The sequence below is a fragment of the Myodes glareolus genome, chromosome 4 (genome assembly GCF_982192425.1).
Source record: "Myodes glareolus chromosome 4, mMyoGla1.1, whole genome shotgun sequence".
Classification (NCBI taxonomy): Eukaryota; Metazoa; Chordata; class Mammalia; order Rodentia; family Cricetidae; genus Myodes; species Myodes glareolus.
The window spans coordinates 64,457,001-64,480,699 of record NC_142029.1 but is presented as its reverse complement, the minus strand read 5'-3'; the positions used below and the strand labels follow the sequence as shown (position 1 = coordinate 64,480,699).

The window sequence follows — 23,699 nt, the reverse complement described above, 5'->3', positions numbered from 1 at the left end:
ACCCAGTGATTTGACTGGTTCTTCGGAACCTAATCCTCATGATGGATTGCCTTGCCCTGCTTGAATAATACAGGGGAGGTGCTTGGTCTATGGCAGCTTGATATGTCATGCTTTGCTGAAGCCCAGGGAAGGCCTGCCCCCTTCTGAGCTATTATTGAGGAGGGTAAATTAAGAGGCAGAAAGTGGGAGGAGAGGAAGGAGGAAAGACTGTGGTTGGGACGAAAAGTAAATTAATAAAAAAACTACACAAAACAAAAATAAAATTGCTACGTACACCTATGATTCTTTTACTGATTTTTCATTTATATTCTATTCAATGCAATGCCAAGAGAGAATAAACACAGAAATAAGAGGTATAATGTAAAAATCATAGAGCCCTTTAAACAAAATACACAGCCAACCCCCCACCTTACCAAGCTAGGAAACAAGAAGTGGACTTTTAAGTGGACTGTCAAGGGTATTTGATCTGATAGCATTTTAGTTAATTATGCTCAATGAACTAACAGGAAAGGCAGCAGAGAGCTGCCCACATCCTTTCAGAGTAGATGAGATTCCTTCTCATTCACAGCAGCTCTTCTGGCAGAACCAATTAGGCAAAGAGCAAACGGGAAGATGGCAGGATTAAATGCGAGTGAGCGAGCAGTGACACAGAGACTGAGCGGGGGGGGGGGGGGGGGGGAGAGACACGGGGAGGGGGGGAGGACACACGTGTATCATGTTGCCCACATCTAAAGTCCTTATAATATTCACGTTTATCAAACTCATAACCTGGGCATTTAAAGTCTCAAAGACACTGGTGATAAAAGACCAGGGAGGTTCCAGGGAGTGGGGTCTTGTTTTCGGGATGCAGCTGTCTACCTCACTGTACTGTTACTTCCGCTCATTCCCTTTTCATCTATTCAGTGAAGCAGCTTGCTCGGCCATCAGAGCAGAGGCAGAATCTGGTCACTCCCACTGTCTACACCACCAGAGAGAACATTCCTCCAGCTGCTGTTGCCTCACCCTTTCCATCCTGCTCTCCACACACAGCCGGGGCCACGGGGATCAGGACTTCTCTGGTCACAGTCTTCCAAAGACACCCCATCCCACCAAAGTCCTGAGAAGAGCCCTCAAAATCCTACAGAACTGGGCCCTCCTACTTCTTTCCTTCTGCCTGTTCTGCTCAGGAGACACAAAACTTCCTGCAAGGAATGACTGACCAGGTCCCTACCCCCCACCCAGGGCATCAGAAATCCCTATTTCCTCTGCCCAGAACACTCAACATATCCATGTGGCTCTTTCTCCCTTCTTTCAATTTTTTCCTTGGATTCATTTTTCTCAGTGAGGAATTCCAGATGTCAACAACCCCCTGTTCCCTGGTCACCTAACATAGCTTTCCAATACTTTATTTACATATTACATTACCAGATCTCACTTCCCACCAGACGACCTGGCACAGGACTTGTTCACATAGCCCTAGGAATCCCTTGCTCCTGCGCAGCCCTGCTGCAGAGAAAGCCCTCCGGAAGCACTAACGTGACAGGTTACCTCGTCGTGGTGGTCTTCCCCTCCATCTTCTGACTGTTCCAGATTTTCACGGTGCCGTCATTTGAACATGTCGCGAAAAGTAAGTGCTCATCAGAGACTCTGATTCGATTCACAGCAGATCTGTGCTCATGAAGATGTGCTACTAGTAGCCCTTTAGGACGCCACCCTGAGGGAAAGCAAAAGTGTATCTTAAAACGTGGCTGAGAGTCACCCATCACCCTCTAGCTATAATTACCAACAACAAACTGCAAAGCAATCGTAAGAACTAACCAAGTAAGAGGCCCCCAGCTAGGCCACCTAGAGAGGTCTCCTGGACTATGACATATTACTAAGATACCAAGGTGGAGGTTAAGTACAGCTACGGAAAGACTCCAACACGAGGCCTTTCAGTGTATGAGAGATGCAGCAATCAGTGACCCCTCAGAAAAAACACTGACAACTGATTTAGCAGGAGACATGACTCTTCTAGCCTAGACAAACAGCTTGGAGGTCACCTTCGGAGCAAGAAATTTACAAAACCCCAGCTTGGGACACTAGGGTGACCCAGGCTACTGGTGAAGTTCAGCGAGCTTTCATCTTTTCTCTGTGACTTGGGATGTACGACTTATCAAGGGGATGGGTATACACATAAATAACGGGTGGTCCAACACTGCCCAAGCCACATGACCAGCCAGATGTCAGCTGGGCACAGTGGCACACGCCTTTAGTGCCAGCACTTGAGAGGCTGAAAAAAAAAATTGGTTTCTTTGAGTTCAAGCCTGGTCTTCATAGCAAGCTCCAAAAGACCTAGGGCTACTTAAGCCTGTATAAAAATGAAACAAAATGAACAAAAGAAGCAAAATACCCAGACTCTTACTTTCTTCTTTGCCTGCAATCACTTCTTCTGTGCTATAAACACACTAGAATTAGAAATTACAGCCTCAGACTCTACGTGGATTGGATTTCCTAGTACTTTTTAAATGCTGTCTATAATTTTCTGTATTTTATTATGAATATTCTTTTCCAAATAATTAATTTCCCCAAATTTACAAATTCTGAGACCAAAAATCATGTCTCAAATGACCTCAGTGCCCACATAGGTCCCTATACATAACTGTCTTCTAACTTTATACAAAACTTATATAAATTAAATATAACATCGTATGCATTTAAAATTACTTAATTTTAAAATAAACAAAAAAGTTTTACTGAAAATCAAACCTACAGTGGATGCCAACACTGTGCCCGAGTGACAGCAATGTCACTTTTGAATGATTTTTTTTTCTTCCCAAAAAGTAAAAGCAAAACCAAGATTCCCCACAAATGTAACTTACTCAACGCCAAAAGCGCAGTTCCCCCTGGACTGCTAAGTTACCCAAGTGGGAAGACAACTGCTAAGGACATACTGACTCTGAGGGGCCAGGAAGTCTATAATAAGACCTGCAGGGTAGACTGAATATTTTACAACCTCTCGAGTGTGGAAAGAAGAAAAATAAGAATTTAGCAGTCACTGCACATTCCTGTGGTTACTGCATAAAATGTGTAACTCCGTTTATGTATAAAATGCTACCTACAAAGAGAGAGGATCATAAACAAGACTGTGTATTGTCACCTTTTTATGTTCTTAAGCAGATCTGGTAAGTGGCATTAGCTTACATCATAGAAACAGCTTGAAGATTCCAGGTATTTATTTTGATAAAATCACCTGACTAGACTCTGCTTAGCACTTCAATATTTTCTAAATCTTCAAGTGTTCTTCACGAATACTTCCTGAGACTAATCAGAGTTCACAGGAATTCCTGTGAGCTTTTCAAAGTCTAAATATATAAACATATATAAACATATTGTGCATTTCTTCTTAGTTTTAAAGTAAGCTTCTACTATTACATTTGAAATATTGAAATTTATTCATTTTTTCTTTTTTCTTTCTTTCTTTCTTTTTTTGTTTGTTGTTGTTGTTGTTGTTGTTGTTGTTGTTGTTTGAGACAGGATTTCTCTGTAGCTTTGACACCTGTCCTCTTATAGACCAGGCTGGGCTCGAACTCACAGAGATCCACCTGCCTCTCAACTGGTGGGATTAAAGATGTATGTCACCACCGCCCAGCCTTCATTAATTTTTTTTGAAATCTACAAATACAGACTCAGAGAGCAGCCGCCATTGCACAAAGCCGGCTGCCACACAAGCGGACCACACGCATGCCAACAACCTCCCCTTTCTAGTCAAACCTCTCAGAACTCAGGAGCGGTTTTACCAAATTCTTTGAAAGTTTTGTGGGTCTTTTCTGTTGCTTTTGTTTTTATGTGCATGGGTGCTTTAGCTGCATGTCTGTGTACCAAATATATGCCTGCTGCCCAAGGAGGCCAGAATAGTGAGCCAGAACCTCTGGAACTGAAGTTACAGATGGCTGGAAGCTACCAAGTGGGTGCTGGGAATCAAGGCCAGGTCCTCTGCAAGAGCAGCCAGTGTTTTTAACTGCTGAGCCATCTCTTTAGACCATTTTGCCAAATTCTTAATGTTGGCAATTAGCTTAAATGCTGGCACTCTAAGTTATTCTGTTCTGTTCAACAGTCTCCATATTTTCAGAATGGCGTAGCTTTTCTTTAGTAATAACATTAATCAGAGGGTAGAGTCTACAATAAGTAAAAGCAGGGGTTTACCCCTAGAAACCTGATGTTCTCAAAGAGGCAACATGAAAGTGGGGAGAGGCTGGACACCAAGACAACACACCACACCTGGCAACAGCCAGGAAGAACGAAGCGCAGACAGGCTAACAAGTGACCGGCCTGGATGTGATGCTGCAAGTGGCTCAAAGCTGAAGATCCCAAGTCCACACTCTGACTCAGGTTTCTCACCTATTGCTTCTCGACTGAGTGGTTCTCACTCCTTCTCTCTACCACAGTATGTGTTGCCTGGTGCAGGCTGAGGAGCCCTTTGCAAGGCTCTCAAGAGCAGAAGTAGTTCAGGTGTCAGAGGCTTTCATGTGCCTGCCTAACCACAGCTTGTCACCAGAAACACTAAAACTCCCAAACTTTCAAGATGAGGATTTTGGGTTTGGGGATTAGGGGTACTACATCTGGCTCAATTCCTACACTAGACCCCAATCTTGGGCTCCAGGCCAGGGCGCAGGAACACGACTCTCACCAGGTGGAGGCGGTTTGCTCTCCCACTCGGCGTTCTCCATCATCTGCTTGGCGATGCGCTCCGCATTGCACTGTTCCCGCTTCTGCTGTATGAGCTGCTGGAGTTCGGTCTTGCAAGTCGTGATCCGGATCTGGTACGTGGATGGCAGGACTGTGCTACTTAAAACCTGGATCACTGGCTTCTTACTGGGGACATGTGCTACTTCTGAGACCTGAAAACAGTACAGATCTGTGTCTCCTCAAGGTATAGTTAAGAGAAAAATGTTCCCATGATGCATCTATACATTACACCAGATTCTGTTCCTTAAAAAAAAAAAAAAAACAAAACCACTAATAACTCAGGTGAAAAGAGCAAGTGACATTTCACCTGGTCTGAGCTGGTTTCTTCACATAAAACCATGACTGATTGGGGCAGTCACAGACTCACTCCAAATACATCACGGCCATCATAATATTTAACGTGCACAGACAATCTGGAAATCCACCCCCGAAATATTTTGGGGTTTTGTTACATTAAAGAAAGAATAAAAAAGCTTTAAAAGTTTTAAAAATGTTCTCTGTAGCCTAATTATAATCTCAGTTCAGTCTTTAACCCCATTTCGGTTTGCTTTATTGGTAAGCACCTCAAATGAGTGGCCTTCTCAGTGCTTAAGGAACTGGGTTTACAACTAAAGCAATCTCAGAAACCATCTCGGCTGCTCTACAGCACACAGCTTTCCAACACACAGCACTAGACACGAGGTGACCATGGCCGACACGGCAGTACCTGTGGAGAGGTTGACACAGGGACACAAAGGGCAGCAGAGGACTCAGAGCGAGGCGGCTTCCCAGTCTGAACCACCTCGTGGTCACTGGTTTTAGGCAGGGCCTGCGGTATATTCGGTGGTTCCAGTGAGCCAAACATGCTTTTCCATTCTTCATTTACATTGGAGTCTTGTTTTACATGTTTTCTAGCTATGAAAATATATTTGGGATAGTTAGTCTAAAGGTAAAACCAATGTGATTTAATTGTCTGTTTACAAGACAACACAATGGACCTTACTTCCTGGGTGTTCCTTCGGGACATTTTTATTCAGCTCTATGTCCTTGTATGCACGTATGCAGATACAAGTATGTTCAACTTATAATCTCAGCATATAGAAATATTTATTCACCTTCAATTTTGCTACCACTAAGAACTGTCCATCTGTGTTGATACAGGTGGAAAATGGATAGTAATTTGCATTTATTTAATTATTTACATTTCATTTCTATGTATTCTGTTCTACCAATTATTTGCTTAAATCTTTCACTTTTTTCCTCTGGAGGGCTTGCGTTTTTCTTGTTGATCTGTATGGGTACTTTATATATAAGGCATGTAAGCCATTAGTAATTAAGTGCAAACATTTATCCCAAGGCTTATTTCAATAGAATTCATTTGCTGCCCTAAAACATGATATAGAAACGGGGAATTTCAAAGGCACATACTTGACAGTGAACTACACCTGCAGAAAGGTTATGCACAAGACCTTACGAGTCTCACAGAACCGATGTTAGTGTCACAGGAGATGAGGGTTCCAAATATCAAGTTTCAGATGACTAAGGATTATTTGGCCTCTACTCTTTTTAATTCCATTGTTTGTTTTAAATTCATCGGGTATTGCCTACTAATACTCTAGACACCTGTATCTGGTTTACACATGCTGGCCTTGAGTTATCAGTTAACAGTTAGAAAACCGAGCCTGAATAATCATCCCTTCTTCAAGAGAAAGCATGGTCTTCCAGGGGGAGAGCCCTGGAAACTGACCTTCATTTGACAGAGCTGTGATCTGGTCCCGCAGGTTCTCACCTGTGACTCCACTGCCCAACTCTTCCTCTCCCACGTCTACTTAATAAGTACCTAGTCACCGCACTTCAAAGCTCTCTGTCTGGAAAACTGGGGAGGCAGTGTGGGGGCTGGAGGTGTATTTACTCCTTATTAACTAATACCAGCCTACAACATAACTAACAAGATGAGCACACTGATGTACTAACCCCGTTTCTCGTCTGGTTCCTGTTTGGTTTTAACGAGATCGACTTGTCTTCCGGTGATGCCCAAGGCCGCCAGGTCGATCACACCCTTCTGGCTGCTGTCGTGCAGATGGCTCTGGTCCACTGCGTTCGCTTTCGCTCTGTTTGATTTCATCATGAAGTCCTTCAGTGCCAGAAGCTTGTCTTCCTCTTCTTCCGTCATCCCCTAAAACCAAATTCAACCATGGATTTTGGGTTAATTTCAAAAGCAAAAACAACAGGTCGCAGGATGACTAATAAATGAAGGTTCAACTTCCAATTCAAACTGAGAGACGATAAAGTGAAGCAAGAAAGCAGAAAGGAAGCGATCCCCCACTGCTCCTCTAGAGCACTCGGCCAGGGCCATCTTCTCCATCGTACTATCTTTACATCTCTGTTGACAACACTGTATTAGGTTCTCTAACTTCAGTAGGGCAAGGAAAACACAGATGTTCAGAATGAGATAAGAATGAATGAGACACCTGCTATTCAACAACTACTTCACACATATTAAACGGGGAATTACAAAAAAAAAAAAAGAAACACACAAGCAAATTATTAGAACTAAGATGTTTTATCAAGTTTTTAAAAAGTATTTTTTAGATTTATGAGTGTTTTGCCTGCATCTATGTGTGTGTGCACAGTGATATTTTATTTGTGTTTTAATAAATGAAGCTTACCTAAAGATCAGAAGGGCAAAGCTAAATTACTAGAGATCAGGCAGTGGTGGCATACACCTTTAATCCCAGGATTTGGGAGGCAGAAGCAGATGGGTCTAAGTGAGTTCAAGGCCACCCTGGGCTACACAAGATCAACGCAAAAACAAATCCAGGTGGTGGTGGCTTGCACCTTTAATCCCAGCACTAGAGGGAATATAAAATGAGAGGAGAGAGAGGTTCTGTCTGCTTAGTCTGCTTAGCCTACGGTTGCCCAGCCTTCTCTAGTGGCTTGGCTGCTTTGCTTTTCTGGTTTGCAGGTTGACCCAATATCTGTCTCTGGCTTTTAATTATTCATGCTACGTGTGTGTGTGTATGCATGTGCACCACATACAAGCCTGAGTGTCTGGAAGTCAGAAGAGGACATCTCTTGGAACTGGAGTTATAGACACTGAGTTACCACGTGGGAGCTGGGAACTGAATGAGAATCTTCTACAAGAACAACAGTCTTAACTGCTCAGCCATCTCTCTAGCCCGTTAGGAAGTTTTATAATGTCCACATGAAAATTATCCACATAGGATATGAGATTTAATACACAAAATAGAATTGTATTTTTTAAAAGCAAACACAGGACTGGAGAGCTGGCTTGGTGGTGAAGAGCATTTGCTGCTCTCCCAGAGGACCCAACACCCACGGCTGGTGGCTCACAACTGGTTCTAACTTCAGCTCCAGGGAGCCCAGTGCCCTTTTGTGGCCCTCACAGGCACTTGCACAAACATGGTATACACTCACAACAGACAGACAGAAACACATACACATAAATGAAAAATGTATTTAAATAGATACAATTTACAAATCAAATGCCCATGCTAGTCATGGGGCTCCACACCTATAATCCCAGCACTTGGGAGACTGAGGCCCAAGGACTATAAATTCAATCCAGCCTGGGGTACAAAGACATATTGACTCAAAACAAAACAAACAAAATCACCTAATTAATTAAACAAACACTCAGAATATTCACAATAAACGAGGGACAAAGCTCGGCAGCATAACCCCTAAGACATCGCTGAGGTAGTAAAGGTGACTGGCTGTATGATGGGAACACACACCACGCCCTAGTGGCCGGCAGAGGTAACATTGCTGGACTTCAGTTCTTTCTTACAGGCTCACGGCAGTATCAACAAACACCAACAGGCTGATTTCACTTCATGAAGTGACAAGCTGATTTCGGAAATTCATAAAGAAATGTGGACAGAAAGGGCCAAGCATAACCAAGGCAATCCTGAGAGAGGAAGGAAGGAAAGAGGAAGGAAAGAGGAAGGAAAGGAGGGAGGGAGGGAGGAAAAAGGACTTTGTTCAGTCAGAACCAGGGCTAAGTTCCCAAACAGTAACTCCTCCAGCACTTAGCGGGTTCCTGCGGCCAGCCTGATTGACAGAGCAGCATTGCTCACTCAGCACGCGGCACTGCGCAGGCTTCTGTGGATGGCCTGAGAGGGTAACGGTTCTTACTCATCCAGCACTTACACGCGGCAGCCTTCTGTCGCTGTCTGACAGAGTAACAGGGACGAGATTCAACTGCCCACTCTAACCAAGCTTAGCAGTGGTCTGGAAACTATGAAATGACACTTCAGGCTGGGAAAACAGGCAGCCCAGGGCCACCATCCCCAAGACAGAGAGGAGTCCTGCTCTTGCAGTTGTTCAGAATCCTTTCTGGAAAGTTTCCAGACCATGGCTATGAAAAAGAACCCAGCACACAACAGATCTCAGTTCAAGAACGCTACAAAGTTAGTGCAAAAGGGGAGAGTAATGGAGAAAACAGGGGTACACGTGAGCATTTTAAAAGACTAAGGCTGGGGGTGGGGGTCTATCGCGCACCGCGCCACCGTGTCTGCGCTCTGTGCTCTAGAACCCAGTTCGCAAGCTTGGGGCAAGGGGCTGGAGGTTGAGAATACACACGCAGAGACAAACCGACATACGGACCTTCCAAATGCTGGTTCAGAAAGCCCCCTTTATTAACACCACGTAGGCTTAAATGCACTGCAGTCAATGGCCAACAGGTGATAATCCTATCCTCTGATCCTCTAAACTAGGCACAGTTTCTAGTAACTTTAATTAGAAGGTTCTAGGAAGGAAGAGCAGCTAAAGGCCAGAACTCATTAGTCCCAACATCCAGCTGAAGGCCAGGACTCATTAGTCTCAACAGGGGTCCTCAATACTTCGGCTGAAAATTAAACTAAATATGCACACAGAGACTACCTAGGCCAGGGAAAGCGCAACAGCAAAACAGGAGACAAATCATTCCCAGAACAGTCCATGTTTCTGTCAAAGGTGAAAGAACTTTTAGGAACAGACCGTCGTGTGCGCATGTCCACAGAGCATCATACTGGCGGAACTAAAGAAGCTGTGTAAAGGATGCTCTGGACCTGTCCTTATAAAACCTGAAATCTGGGCTGGAACGGATGAAACTCATTTCAAGTGTCAACAGACCTGGCCCGACACTATGTAAAGGAATTCAGCACCAACAACATAAAACTCACAATGTAGAGAGAAAGGTTAGATGAATGCCAACTGAGGGACTACAGAAACACTTGGATTTTGTTATGCATCTTCTCAGGCCACTTCAAATTTGCACTTGTGTCCATGCCGTGCAGTCAAAAAGTACTAACAAATATCCAGCCAAATGCTTAAAACGTATTTTTTTAAGTAAGGAGTGGAATGAATCATCCTGTGTCCTTTATAGCCCGAATTAAATGGATACAAAACAGGGCTCTTACAGATGAGACCTAACTAAAGTAGTTCCTGTACATGTCAGTCCTGCTGAAGATCCAAGCCCCACGTGACTGCTGTTCCAAAGGCATGTTCAAGGCTGCTGTCTCAAGCCCAGAACACACGTCCCACAGCAGCACCACGCTGCTCTGGAGAAACCCACTCTAGCAGCCACACACCTCAAGGACAGAACTGTGCAAAGAAGGGCTGAGCCCCAAGACAAAGGGGCTCAGAGCTCCCACTGGGAGGAGACAAGAAGCAGTCTCCTCAGGATCCAAGCCTCTGCTAGTGAACAGAGGAAGGGCTAAAACCGGCGAAGAGGAGCAGACGTGGAGAAGAGAGCTGCTACACAGAGGCTTCTTCAGGCATCTATGGAGCTCAAGCAAGCTTGCCGCGTTGGACTTCCATCTCTATAATCTGAACAGCACAGCAGCAGGGCAGCAGTGACGGGCTTGGGTTAAGATGTTCTTTAAGACACCCTGCACCCTGAGAGCAACACTGGCACCTGTGCCGCATCTCTAACAACAGCACAGAAATAACACAAGTTGCTCGCAGTGGCTTTAGGGACAACCACAGAACAGAAAGAACAGAGCAGCAGGCTCATCATGTGTCTTTACAAAATGGAAGCTAGAGGGTTCTGTCTTTTGTATTAGGCAAGTGCTTGCATTCTGGCCTGATCTCACTTCTGTGGGCAGCAAGTGTCCCTGGAATACAGCGGAAGTCTCCTCACCCTTGGGAGCCTCCTCGTGCCAGCTACAGCAAGAACTTAAGTTAGGCTAATCTGTTCCTCTTTCCTTCACTCAGACAATATGATGAAAATGACAAACAGACCAAGCAGGCACCAAAGTGACAGTCTAGTGATCTGAGTGTGGATCAACAGTGGGAGCCAGCCCTGAGGGTGGCAGTTGCGGAGGGACTTGAGAAAACAGTAGGGAACAGAAAGGCTAAGAAGTGGAGGGTGCTTCCCAGTTCAATTTCTACCAACAACTTCATCAATGGGTATTCAAGGTCAAGTAAAATACATGAAAACATTTATACTGCAAAGTCCATCAGATTCTGTCTCAGTCCATTGTGTTGTGGCAAATGCTTAATCTCAGCAGAGGGACGAGATCTCTATGAGTTTGAGACCAGACCGGTCTACATAGTGAGACCCTGTCTTAAAAGACAATCTCAAAAACTGAGAGCACTATTTTCCAGGTGAGACACGGCTGGTAAGCATTCTCTCTATGAAAGCATTCTGCAGGGCTAATGGTGGTCGTCCCGAGTATATGCTCTATGTCCACGGAGTACCAGCAATTAGAGTCTTCACTTAGAAGCAGTTTTATTCCAATTCTGATTCTAGGTCCCATACATTCCATATAAAACAGAAAGATGAATCTAACTTAGTATTTCAAAAAGGCCCTACTAATGCCAGATAAAAAGGGTTTTTACTAAAAATTTTTTAGTTTTTATGGAATTTGTTAACTGATCCAAATTCAGACTTAAACACAACAGTGAACCACTGGCTTCTGCAACTGAAGCCACTGTGGAGCCGAGCTGATGCAGCTCTTTGCGCAGTAAGAAGGGGTCTGGACTGAGCCAGTAGGGGCTGTGTCGTGCCTGCGCTCTGAAATATCTCTTCTAGCTGAACTTCATTATATTTCGGCAAAATATAGAAGTGAACTACAAATAGGACTTAAACCCAAGGCTCTTCCTGTTCTCCCAGCAATCGCAAAAGGAAGTTTATAGGTCTCCCTAGACTCCTTATTTAGCCTAGCGCAGTGATTTAGAAGAAGCCTATTGCCTTTGCTTAGATACCACAGAGCACACACACACGATGTTGACAGATTTACTTTCATTTGTCATGACATGCCCTAATCAAAAACATCTTAACATCTAAATAGATGCTTCAGCACTGTCACGAGACCGGTTCACATGGAAGGTCCGAGGAAGGCACACACCTGTGAGAGCAGTTTCTTCAGAAGTTGTGCTATGGCAGGGTCCTCAGGAGGAGGGCAGTCAAGAAGAGAGCCATTTCGCTTCTTCTGACGCATGTGCAGATGTCTGAACAAGCTGGTGATATCTTTAGATCTCAGAGCATAATCAAATATAGAGCGGCTCACGGGCTCTTTCAGAACACTGAGCAGGACAAGCTTCCTCTCAATCTATATTAAAAGGGCAAAAAATGGTTAGTTAAAAATACAGTACATAGAACAATTACTTCCAAATGCAGTAAGCACAATCTGTGTAAAGTTTAACAAAAGTATTTATTATTTAAGAAAATAATGTTTGTTTCTTTTTCTCCTTAGGAGACAAACAGGACACTAGCCAACTTTAAAGGCCTAAGTGTCCACCCCACCAAAGACTAATAGTAAATACCCAAAGGCAAAGGTTTCAGGAAGTCAGAGCAAGTCATTCCTGACTCAGAGGTCAGAGTACTTTCCAGATCTACAAGCTACCCAGGGTTCACAGGCCTAAGGCACCAATGCTAGCCTGCTAGCCAGAGACCTGAGTAACCATTACACAGGGCCTTCCCTTCAGTTTCCACATTTCCCCAACAGACCCAAAGCCTTCTTCAAAACATTCTCTCCAGAGTTCAAGACTTCTTCCTCTTAGTACCCTAGGAACACTTAAGAACGGATATTACCATCAGTGACCAAAACAACTCTTCCTTTTCTTTCCAGTGTTGGGAGACAGAAGCCAGGTCCTTGCACAGATAGGCAAACGCTCTACCACTGAGCTATATCCCAGCCATGGCTTTGTGAGATAGGGTCTTACTATGTAATTAGCCCAGGCTGGCCATGAACTCACAACCTTCCTGCCTTGGTCTCTTGGAAACTGACACCGTAAGCAACTCCACACCCAGATCTAAAGAACATTCTTTGGATAGAATTAACTATTGCAGCTGAAACGTAAAGGCTAGCTTTGTCTAATCAAACAAAAAAACAAGGGCTAGGGAGATACTCAGCGGTTCTAGTGCAAACTATTCTTCAGAGAACCCAAGCTGGGAGGTTCAAGGTCACAGTAACTCTAGCCCCAGGGGATCCAAGGCCTCCCCCTCCCCAGCACTGAATTCTGTGCACAAACTCACACCAAGACACATGCATAAATGCAAAATTAAAACTTTTAAAAAAGTTTACAATTTAAAATGAAGAAGGGTAAGACTTATGAAACACGAGTAATTAGTCCCTCAATTTTTGATCCTGGCTTTGAAAATATAAATCAATGATAATATAAAGAATAAACTAAAACTAGAGCATGTAGTCAAGGGCTAGAGTGATGTCTTAGGGCTAAGAGCACTGGATGTCTTCCAGAGGACCAGGGTTCCATTCCCAGCATGCACATGGAGCTTCACAACTGGCTGTAACTCCGGTTCTAGGGATCTAGTACCTTTTTCTGACCTCCCTGCGCACCAGGCACACATATGGTATTATGGTATACAACATACATTCATGTAATATATCCACACACATAAAATGTTAAAAAATAATAAAACTTTAAAAAATAAATAAACAAAGAACAGCTATATTATAAGATACACAGAAAATGGAGCCTGAACTCCTGTATGCCACACTACATGTGACATAAAAGACTCCTAGCAGTGTCTCTCCTACAAGGGAGGTCGGCTTATCAACAGTACTAGCTTGAAAGGTATATGAAAACGTTACAGACCAACTTAGGGACTCTTGTGATACAAAGGACTCTAGAGGCATAACTGGACCATGTCTACCTGGATTACTGGCTGGGTAATATAGGGGTCAAGGTAAGGCATCAGCTTGCAGTAGACGTCAGCAGTGCTGATCTGATGAGCTACCACTGTGATAAATCCCACTGCTCCATAGCGTATCCACAGATTAGGGTGGCACAGGAACGGAGCTAAAGAGGGAAGAGGAGAAAGATACCAGATCAAACCAGATTCACAAAACTAAACTTTAAGGTCATACAAATCCTTACATTATAACAATTTGATAAAGACATCAAGGCTGAGTTACCTAAAAGTTCTTACACATATTAGCCTGAAACTGAAACTCAATAAAATGAAGTTATAATACTCCCTTATCATACTTACCAGCCATACCATAAAACTAACCTTTGTAAAACTTCTAAATTTCTATTTTTCAGAGTTGAAAATGTGTTAGCACACACTCATTTGTAGCGATGAATTAAAATCTACTGGACAGAGACATAAAAAAATCCCAATACCACCCAGAAAGTGATCCACTTTACCCTACAGGTTCGGGACAGCAGCTTCCACACAAGAAGCAGAAACATGGGGGTGGGGGTTTCTTCTCTATGTCATAGCATTGAGAAAACAATCTGATTCCTCTGACATCCTTTTTAATGCAGGGTTTGGTCAAATCCAGCACATAACTCATAATTTTGCATGTCGTAATGAATGAAAGAGCAGAAAAGCATACATCATGTCCATTTTTCAGTGTTCAAATCGTAAGATTAACCCAGAAAGCAGAATGCCTTCCTTCTTTTTAATAGTTTTATGCTCTAAGCCTAAATCATTTATTCAACTAATCAAAGTCACAATAACACAATAACATGATTTAGAGTAAAAGTCAAACTTCTAAAACACAACAGTTGCATGAGCTCTAAGTATGCAAAGATATACTCAGAGCTGTTTATCAGAAGTCCAAGGGAGCGATGATGTAACCATGCCATTATGTACTAGTGATGCTTACGTGAAAACAGAGAAAAACATGCTCAAAGTCCCTCTCTTCAGGGTCGCCAACCCTGACACCTGAGTCAGAGCCCTGGGACCCAGGTAAAGTGAAAAAAGAACCAACTCCACAGAGTTGTCCTCTGACCTCCACAAGCATCCAATAGCATGTGCACATATGTGCACGTGCATGTGCTCAAGCGCACACACAGACACCCACACAAAGTAAAATAAAATCTCTCTCTTCAAAGTTCTCACATGGTCTTCTCATTACTCATGAAGGTTTTATTATTTCACAATCCATGCACAGCCCGATCCATGTGACAAGGAAGGACTGGGGCTCTTCCCTTTGATGTAAAGAAGGAAATTAGGGTGCTACATATAACATGTACAAGGCCCCAGAGTTCAACACCAACACCTCGACAATCCAGAACAGCAGGAACTGGCAAAGCACTGAGAACCTCTAGAAAGCACAGAGCCGCAATGGCATAGCAGGGGCTGGGTGCTGGGCAAGGTTACTGATTCCAAGCTTCCCATATGTATGTGTTTCCTGTGCACCTGTCGTACATAGGCATACCTCCAGCAGCCCCTTGGTCAATGGACATTAGCAAAGGGGAGCGTGCTGCACCACTTGGCTTGCTCTCCTGTGCTTTGGTCACCCTATAGAACAGCTGGGGCACTATGACAGCCATGGCCCCATAATGAGATGGATGAATCAGGCTCAAAAGACAAAGGAGATGCACAGTCCAAAGCAAAGCCACCCACACAACACATAGATGGAAGACAAGAAACACAGTGCAGGGTTTACTAGGACCCTGTGGCTCACTGACACACTGCAGGATCACAGCAGTGATTCGCCGACAAAGTACATCAAATCCTTAAGCCTGAGCTGAAAGAATTTCTTAGAAAATACAGCACCCAATCATTTCTCTCTACTATGCTCCAGTTCTCTGGTGACGAGGACTGAGAATTATCTAAGCAGGAATAACAGTTCTTAAAATCACCTCCAAGGAAATCACAATAACCACCATCAAGAACACCACTACTGTTCTCACCTCAGAATCGCTACACTAAGCCAGTGGGGGGAGGGGAGGGAGTGGCTCATGCCTGGCAAGCCCGCACTGGGGGAACTGAAACCAAGGCAAGAGTCATGAGTTCAATGCCAGCCTGGAGCTTTAGTGCTAATAACTGGCCTAAGGATACACAACGTATAAAGTACACATCGTATCAACAACATAAAAAACAGGAGGGGAAATAAATGTGTTTTGTGCAGGTAAATTTGTGCGACTTTGAAGAATCAAAGCACAGCACTTTAAAAAATTACCAAATCACAAAGCAAGATGACAAGAGTGAGAACAGTATAGGGGATTACAAAGCCATCAGAACCAGAAACAGAATGCTAATGCGTCCTTATTGATTACTTAGTTCAAATAAACATGGGTTTAATTTTACAACGAAAGAACAAAGAAGCTGAATAAACAAAAAAGAAAACAAAATGTAAAGACATGACAATACCAAAAGCCTGTGTATCTTGAAGAACAGACACACTGCAGGCAAAGGGTAGGAAAATATCGTCACCAGTTTTAACTTCTCTGAAAGAGGGCATCTAGAATACATAGTTTTAAAAAACTAAAATACCAGACACCAAGAAAACAAAAAAAAAAAAAAACAATTAAAAATGGGGAACAGAACTAAACAGGGTTCTCAAAAGATAAAATACAAATAGCTGAGAAAGAAATTCCTACTACAGAGACACTTGTTCATCCATGGTCACTGCTGTTCTATTTGTAAGAGCCAGAAACTGGAAACAGCGCAGGTGTCTCTTAAGAATGGATAATGAAAATGTACATTTACACAGTGGAGTATCATTCAGCTGTTAAGAAGAATGAAAATATAAAGATTTCAGGTAAATGGATGGAGCCAGGAAAAAAATAATAATCATGAGTGAGGTAACAGACTCCAAAAGACAAATATGTTTCCTTTTCTATGTATTCCTACTCTATCAGAATAAAATTATATGAAATTATTCCCACATTCAAATTTCCCACCCTAAGTCTCAAAAACAAAAACTTACCAATGTCACTGGCGAATTCATAGACATGGGGTTTCTGCAGCAGCCCCAGCTGGCACATGCAGGTCAGGGCATTGAGAGCTTTCACAATGACAAACTCCTCAGCATCACTGAGGCCTTGCTGGAGCAGGGGTTTGAGGATGGAGGAGCTCTGCCAGCCAACATAGGCGGCAACACCTGAAAGGGAAGGCAGTGTTACTGACACTCAACCCCTGGAATCGCACGCCACCACCAGGTAGCGTGTTACAGTGAACACAACACCCGGAAACGCACGCCACCACTGAGCAATGTGTTATATAATAGACACAGTATGACACTAATCAGAATTGCACTTCCTTCCCAGCACAATAAACAAAAAAAGAACCCAAAGACAATTGTCCAGAAATTTGAGGACACCAGAACTCACAAAAGAGAAAATACAGGTCTCCCAAACTGTCAATAATAATAATAATAAAACAAAGTTAAGTCACTTTAAGACATGCAAGGACTATAGAGGTTTACCTCCTAGATAGTTTTTACTCAGAAGATTCCTGAAAACAGAACTCCAGCAAAATAAACAGGAGGTGATAAACAGGAGGGGGAGAATCAACAAAACAACAGATGTGGCCCTAGGGATTCAAGGAAGAAAACCTGCCACATCCTCCGGTCCAGTTTGACACAAATTATTTCAGGGCCATGTGGGGCTAGAGAGGCGGCTCAGCTGGTAAAGTGCCTGTAGTGGAAGCTGGGACCCAGGCTCGTCTCTCCAGTTCACAACCTGCACTGCAGGGAGGCTGCGGCAGAAGCCATGCAGTTCACTACTGAGCAGCTTAGAGGACTGGAAGGGCTCCAGCTTCAGGGACCTCACCCCAGAGCAGTAAGGGGGAAGGAAACAAAGGAGAGGACTGACACTGACCTGGAGCCGCCACACACGCACATGTATACTCATGCACACACAAAACCACACGTGAAATGACTCAAGAACATGTATACATATGACATGCAGAAACACATGAAATGACCCACACAGACAAGTATACACACACCCCACAGTCAATTTCAATAATAACACAGGAGGAAGTGGGGTAGACTGTAAGCAACAAATAACCCTGGGAAGAAAGCAGAATACTGAAGACAAGTGAAGAAGGAGAGCAAATATAGAACTCCAGAGTGAGTAACAGGTCGCATCCAAACATGAATACGTTAAAATGCACCACGACTCTAGTCCCTGAGAGACAAAGGCAGCCTCTGCTGCAGCAGTCACACATGCAGCAGGGAGGGAGCAAACCGGAGCCGCCAGTGTGACTTTCTGACTCTTAGTAAAAGACACTTGTTCTAATGTCAATGTCATCCCGATCCTTACAGTAAGTCTATCTGAAAACACTTCAATGTTAATTATAGAACAGTAAATGTTTGCTGTGGCAGTGAAATGGTTAGGAATTCAACTAAGTAAAGGAAGGGTGCAAATGTGTAGAAGGGAAAGGCTAGACTCTCCTTCTACCACAAACAATAATTTAAAATAAAAAGGCAGTAATAATAAAGTAGATGTCTAAAGCCTGGGTGAGCACACTAAGACGGAGTAGCATGGTATGAACAAGGAAGTCAGGTGTGACTGCAAGTCAGCTGAGGCTTCACCCTGGGCCATGTGTGGTGGCACACACATGATCATCAGTATCCTGGGCCAAGTGTGGTGGCACATACGTGACCATCATCGTCCTGGGCCGTGTGTGGTGGCACACACATGATCATCATCCCAGATTCTGTATTGGACTTCAGGATACGTTAAGGCCAATCTGAACTACACAGTGAGACCTTACTTCAAAAACCGAAATTTGACAGTTATTTGTTAAATACATTTAAAAAACTCAAAACAGAGAAAGGATTTGCCTTAAAAATGAGTTAATACCCACAAAAAACCCACAAGCATAAATGTAAATTCATGCAAGAAAAAGAACCAAAATAATAAAAGATAATGTAAAATACAAACATAGAAACATCAGAAAAAAAGTTTTGTAGCTTGACTAGCAAGCCAACAGCACACATGAAGATCTGCTGCTTCGCCCTTTAACAAGTAAAGATTAAATAATGGCCATTCTTTGCCGGGAGTGTTAGATGTAAACATCGAAAGTTGATGGAGTAAAAATTAACATAAAATATGTCAACAAATTTAAAAACATGTTCATATTCCTTGTTTATAGAAAGAATACTTTGTTGACTGAGTAGTAACTAGAGCGCTTCCTATGAAAGCTATGTTCACATTCTCTAACTCAGCACCTGACATAAACTAAAATGTCTATGTGCACACATATGCGTGTGCAGCAGGACCAGGCCCTTTAATTTTGTTTTGGTTTTTTTTTTTCCAAAATGACAAAAGGTAAGGTCACCTGGAAGAAGGGACCCTCAGTGATGAACAGCCTCCTTCAGATTGGCCAATTGGCAAGTGTGTAGGTCATTTTCTTGATTAATTAATTTCTGTGGGAATGCCCAGCCCACTGTGGGCAGTGCCACCCTGGACAGGTGGTTCAGGCATTCCTCCGTGGCCTCTGCTTCAGTACTAACTTCTAGTTTCCTGCCCTGAGTTCCCACCTGACGTCCCTCAGTGACGGGGTGTCAGAGGGAAGATGAAACAAACCCTCTCGAGTTGCTTTCAGTCATGGTCTTACCACAGCAGTAGCAAGCTAACTATAAAAGTCTGCGCACGCAAGTGACGCAAGTGGAATTCAAACTTTCTATGACAAATTTTATACTTCTAGGGCTGGAGAGATGGCTCAGCGGTTAAGAGCACTGGCTGCTCTTCCAGAGGACCAGGGTTCAATCCCCAGCTCATACATGGCAGCTCACAGCTATCTGTGGCTCCAGTTGTATGGGATCTGACACCCTCACACAAACACTCATGTAGGCAAGACACCAATGAACATAATATAAAAATAATTTTTAAAAAATTTATACTAGAAAGACTAGTAAGAAATAAGCAGGTCATGTACTAGCAATTGGTAGACAATAATCTGCACTGTATTGACAGTTGTAGACTTCGCTCACCCGAGTGACAGTGACAATGGCAGCATCGTGTCTCAGAACAAAGTCCACAAGACAGCACACAATCGTACCCACATAGCTAATCACGCCAGTCACTTACATAAGTATGTAAGATTCCCTGCGGAATGCGATTCAAAATGAAAACTAATGGGTGAGTGCAGCACCTGGGAGGCGGAAGCAAAGCATACAGAATTCCAGGCCAGCCTGGGCTACACAGTAAGTCTTTCTCAAAATACAAAAACCAAAAACAAATACAAAAGCTAAATATTTAAATATTCAAAATATTTGACTAAAAGTTCACGTGAATTTTGGTAAAATTATTTAATGGAATAAAACTAATAAAAATTTACTGGAGTATAGTTTCAAAGATCAATTAGAAGTGTTAGGAAATACTTAGATTTTTTTAAAATGTAAAACAAATTATCCTAATTTGTACTATTATATACAGTATCTAATGTCAGGCCTGAAGACCTGAGTTCAATCCCCAAGTCCCACCTAGTGGAAAGAGAAGACCAGCTCCCAGTTACCCCTTGATCTCCACATGCACACCACGGTGCACATGCCCAATCTCCAACAAAACAAACAAAATACACTTAACAAAAAAAAACCCTCTAAAAAGAAAATTACAATATGTCTGCTATAGAAAATTTGACAACTATGGAAACTATAATGCAAACAATGAGCTACTATGCTAGCTGAGCAGATGCCAGGCATCACATGTTTCTGGGCCTGCCTCATTACAGCAGCAGGGTCACAGCGCAGGTCTGAACGCCCTCCGTCACTCTGCGGTACTTTATCACTTTCTCAGGCCACTGTGCTTAATGACTGCAAGCTATTTCTTCACATTACTACAATGCAATAAATTAAACTGCTCCTTGATCAGTTACATTGTAAAAGAACATGAAGATGGACAAAAATACCCCAAATTCTTCATTAAACAGAACTTGATGATATCATTACCTATCTTTCAAACCAACGGAAGGATGGAGAGGACAATTCCTAACCGTAAGGATGAACACCAACATACCAACTATACTGTCAAAGAAGGCGCCACGCAGGTGCCAGTCGTTCTTATCGTTCAGGAAAGTGATCATGTGGGACAACAAGACATCGTTGGCTTTCTGACGCCCAAAGAAGACGCACAGACGCGTGATTCCATTCTCCATTAAAGTTTGTTTCACAATATTTTCAGGGTCGCTTAACAAAGTGACCACTTTCTGCTGAACCATTTCATGTAAGGCTTGGAGCTCTGAAAAACAGAAAGAAGGATTGATTTTTCTCCCACACATGTAGACCAAGCATTTTCTATTTTGTCATTTTGGTTGAGACACAGTCTCACTATGTTCAGCCCACACTGGCCTTGAACTCACAATTCTCCAATATGGCCTCCGGAGTGACGAAATTACAGGCATGGCCCACCTATGTCCAGACCTGTCTTCTTTCTGCCTAATGGAGTAATAGAATGATTGCGGAGGCTTCCACACAAACCCTGTGTGTGCTGGGCTGTCCCACTGGGTCACAGGTCTGTAGGTGGGATGCTGTGAGCTCACTGTGTATGCTGGGCTGTCCCACTGGTCACAGGTCTGTAGGTGGGATGCTGTGAACTCAGTCGCCATCCCACAAAGCACCTCTCCGTTTATGAGCTCAAGAGGAAATAAATGTAGGAAGAAGCCTCAGGAAGAAGCACTTGTTACCTCCCCCAAAGGTCAACTCATGCAAGGTCACTAACGTGCCACACTGACCCAGCATGTAACTTCTAGAGAACACTTGAGAGAAAGTTGATTTCATATATGTATTTTATGTATATATGTATTTTATATATAGGTATATATACATGTATATATGTACATATTATCTTATGTATATTGTAAGTTCTTTATATGGTCTGAGCAGTCTTCCTCTCTGACCACACCTCCTGCTCATCCTCATTTGTCCATCCATTTGTCCCTTGCTGAAGTCCACTCTAGAGAACTGGTCACAGTTCTTGCCATTTCCCTATTGTTCCCTTGCTGCAAAACACATACTTGGCCACCTCTCAGCTTTATGAAAAGGGGCAAAGCAATCCTACGCTGCCCAGTGCTACCCAGGAAAAGCTGATATCTGACAGAAAACTACACACTCACTGAGGTGAAGGAAGCTCCAGCTCCTCCAAAGCTGACAGCTGAAGTCACAGTCTGAAAAGGTTCCGTTTCCTTTCTGATTGCCCACGGCATACAAATGTATAAACTAGACTTCTCTAATCATTCGCAACTTAACCAGCACAAAGCTGATTTAATTCTACTTCTGAATCTTTGACTAAAAACCTGTTCAAAGTTTTTATACATACAAAGAAACCTAAGCCACCAGCCTCAGTGAGTTTAATTATCACGGGTGATTTAATCATCACAGGGAACTTTGATATGTAAACCAGAGATATTAATTACTTAATCAGAACAGCTCATAACTAAGATACTCAACACTTGTCATGCAAGAAGAAAGGGTTTAGGTTCTTTAGTGAGGATGTTTCCATTTTTAACAAGAATCACACAATTCGGCAGCTTTAGTGCTCACACGACTCCAGCTGAAGTAAGTGTGGCATCTACAGGGCCAAGTGGATCACTTCTAGTTAGCAGAATAATGTGCCAGGGGCCCTTCCGATCCTATTGCCCGCTGCTCCTTCACGTTACAAGAGGAACAAATGACAGCTTTTGCTGTTACCATCAGCAATCCAGTGTAAACGATGGGAGTTCTAAGAGGAGAAATAACACAACCTGTGTCGTAGTCTCCGTTCGGATGCGTGGCTTCGTCAGCCTCTTCGCTATCCGGGTCGTTCTCCATGTTGAGGGTTTTTAGCTGCACTAGCTCCAGGAACCGCAGAGCTGTTTCGGCCAGCAGCGCGATGTTTTCTGGAAGACACCACCAGAACAGTTACAGCCATGACCCCCAAGCCTCCAGCTGCTCAGCGCTTTTCCTCCCAGAGTCCTTTAGCTTTTTTGAGACAGGGCCCTGTGCACCCCAGGTGGTCTCAAACTGGAGCTTCACCTACTTCTGCCTCCAGTGTTGATGGCTGCAGGTCACCATAAGGCCCGGGATCCCCAAGTCCTTATGCATCTAAACATCACTCAAGAAATCACAGGAAAAGCAGAATTTTGCAAGTTAGCACTTAAGCAGTCTCTGTAATTGATCGCATAATCTATGATAATCTCTAAACAAACAAACAAACAAAAAAGAAAAAAATTCTTCATTTGCAGAACCTGTCTAAAATAAAGTATCCAGTTCTAATGAGAGAAAAAGAACATGCTTCATTCTTTCACAGAGCCAGCCTTTAACGGTAACCTGACTAACACAGAAACATTAGCACCAAAGTAACAACACATAGGGCCTTGGGATCAGCCAGACCAGGCCTTAGCCCTCAAGCCTGCCACTCTCTGTTTCAACAGCCTGAGTTTCGGTTTCTTCAGATAAATGAGTCAAGACCACCTTAAAAAGCCATTACTAAACTGAATTGGCCATCGTTAGAGGGCTAAGTACATCCTGAAGATCTCAGTGGACAAAGGGTGAGACTGCCGGTCACACCTCTGCATCACTGTCTTTGCTCTGACACTCTTCAGCACTCAACAGGTCCCGTCCTCAGTGTGCTGTCACCTGTACCGCCATTTACATCTGTTCCTCGCTGTTCTGTGTCTGTGGCCCTACTCTGTATCCTTTCGTCTTCTGCTTCTGTGCTTCACCTAAATAGGAGAGACTGCACTCTTCTTCCTTAGCAGTGAATAACACTCAACATACAGTAACTACCTTAAACTGAAACTAAGTGCTAGAGATCAAATCCACAGCGTTACACATTTTCTTACTTTGTAACGTCTATGAAACCAAACCTACCCTACT

At 43.3% G+C, this 23,699-nt stretch overlaps 1 protein-coding gene across 4 annotated transcripts in view; it reads right to left on the bottom strand.

Annotated features, from left to right (window-relative positions):
- The window catches only part of Pik3r4 (phosphoinositide-3-kinase regulatory subunit 4), a 55,531-nt gene that overhangs the window by 19,005 nt on the left and 12,827 nt on the right, over positions 1-23,699 (bottom strand). For all 4 annotated transcript variants that reach the window (XM_087905505.1, XM_087905504.1, XM_087905503.1 and 1 more), the window contains exons 5-13: positions 22,586-22,720; positions 20,863-21,084; positions 16,824-16,997; positions 13,811-13,956; positions 12,042-12,245; positions 6,661-6,862; positions 5,414-5,601; positions 4,649-4,859; positions 1,528-1,693 (exon numbers count right to left, since the gene is read on the bottom strand). In XM_087905505.1, the coding sequence (XP_087761631.1) occupies positions 1,528-1,693; positions 4,649-4,859; positions 5,414-5,601; positions 6,661-6,862; positions 12,042-12,245; positions 13,811-13,956; positions 16,824-16,997; positions 20,863-21,084; positions 22,586-22,720 (1,648 nt within the window). The remainder of the gene's footprint in view (positions 1-1,527; positions 1,694-4,648; positions 4,860-5,413; positions 5,602-6,660; positions 6,863-12,041; positions 12,246-13,810; positions 13,957-16,823; positions 16,998-20,862; positions 21,085-22,585; positions 22,721-23,699) is intronic.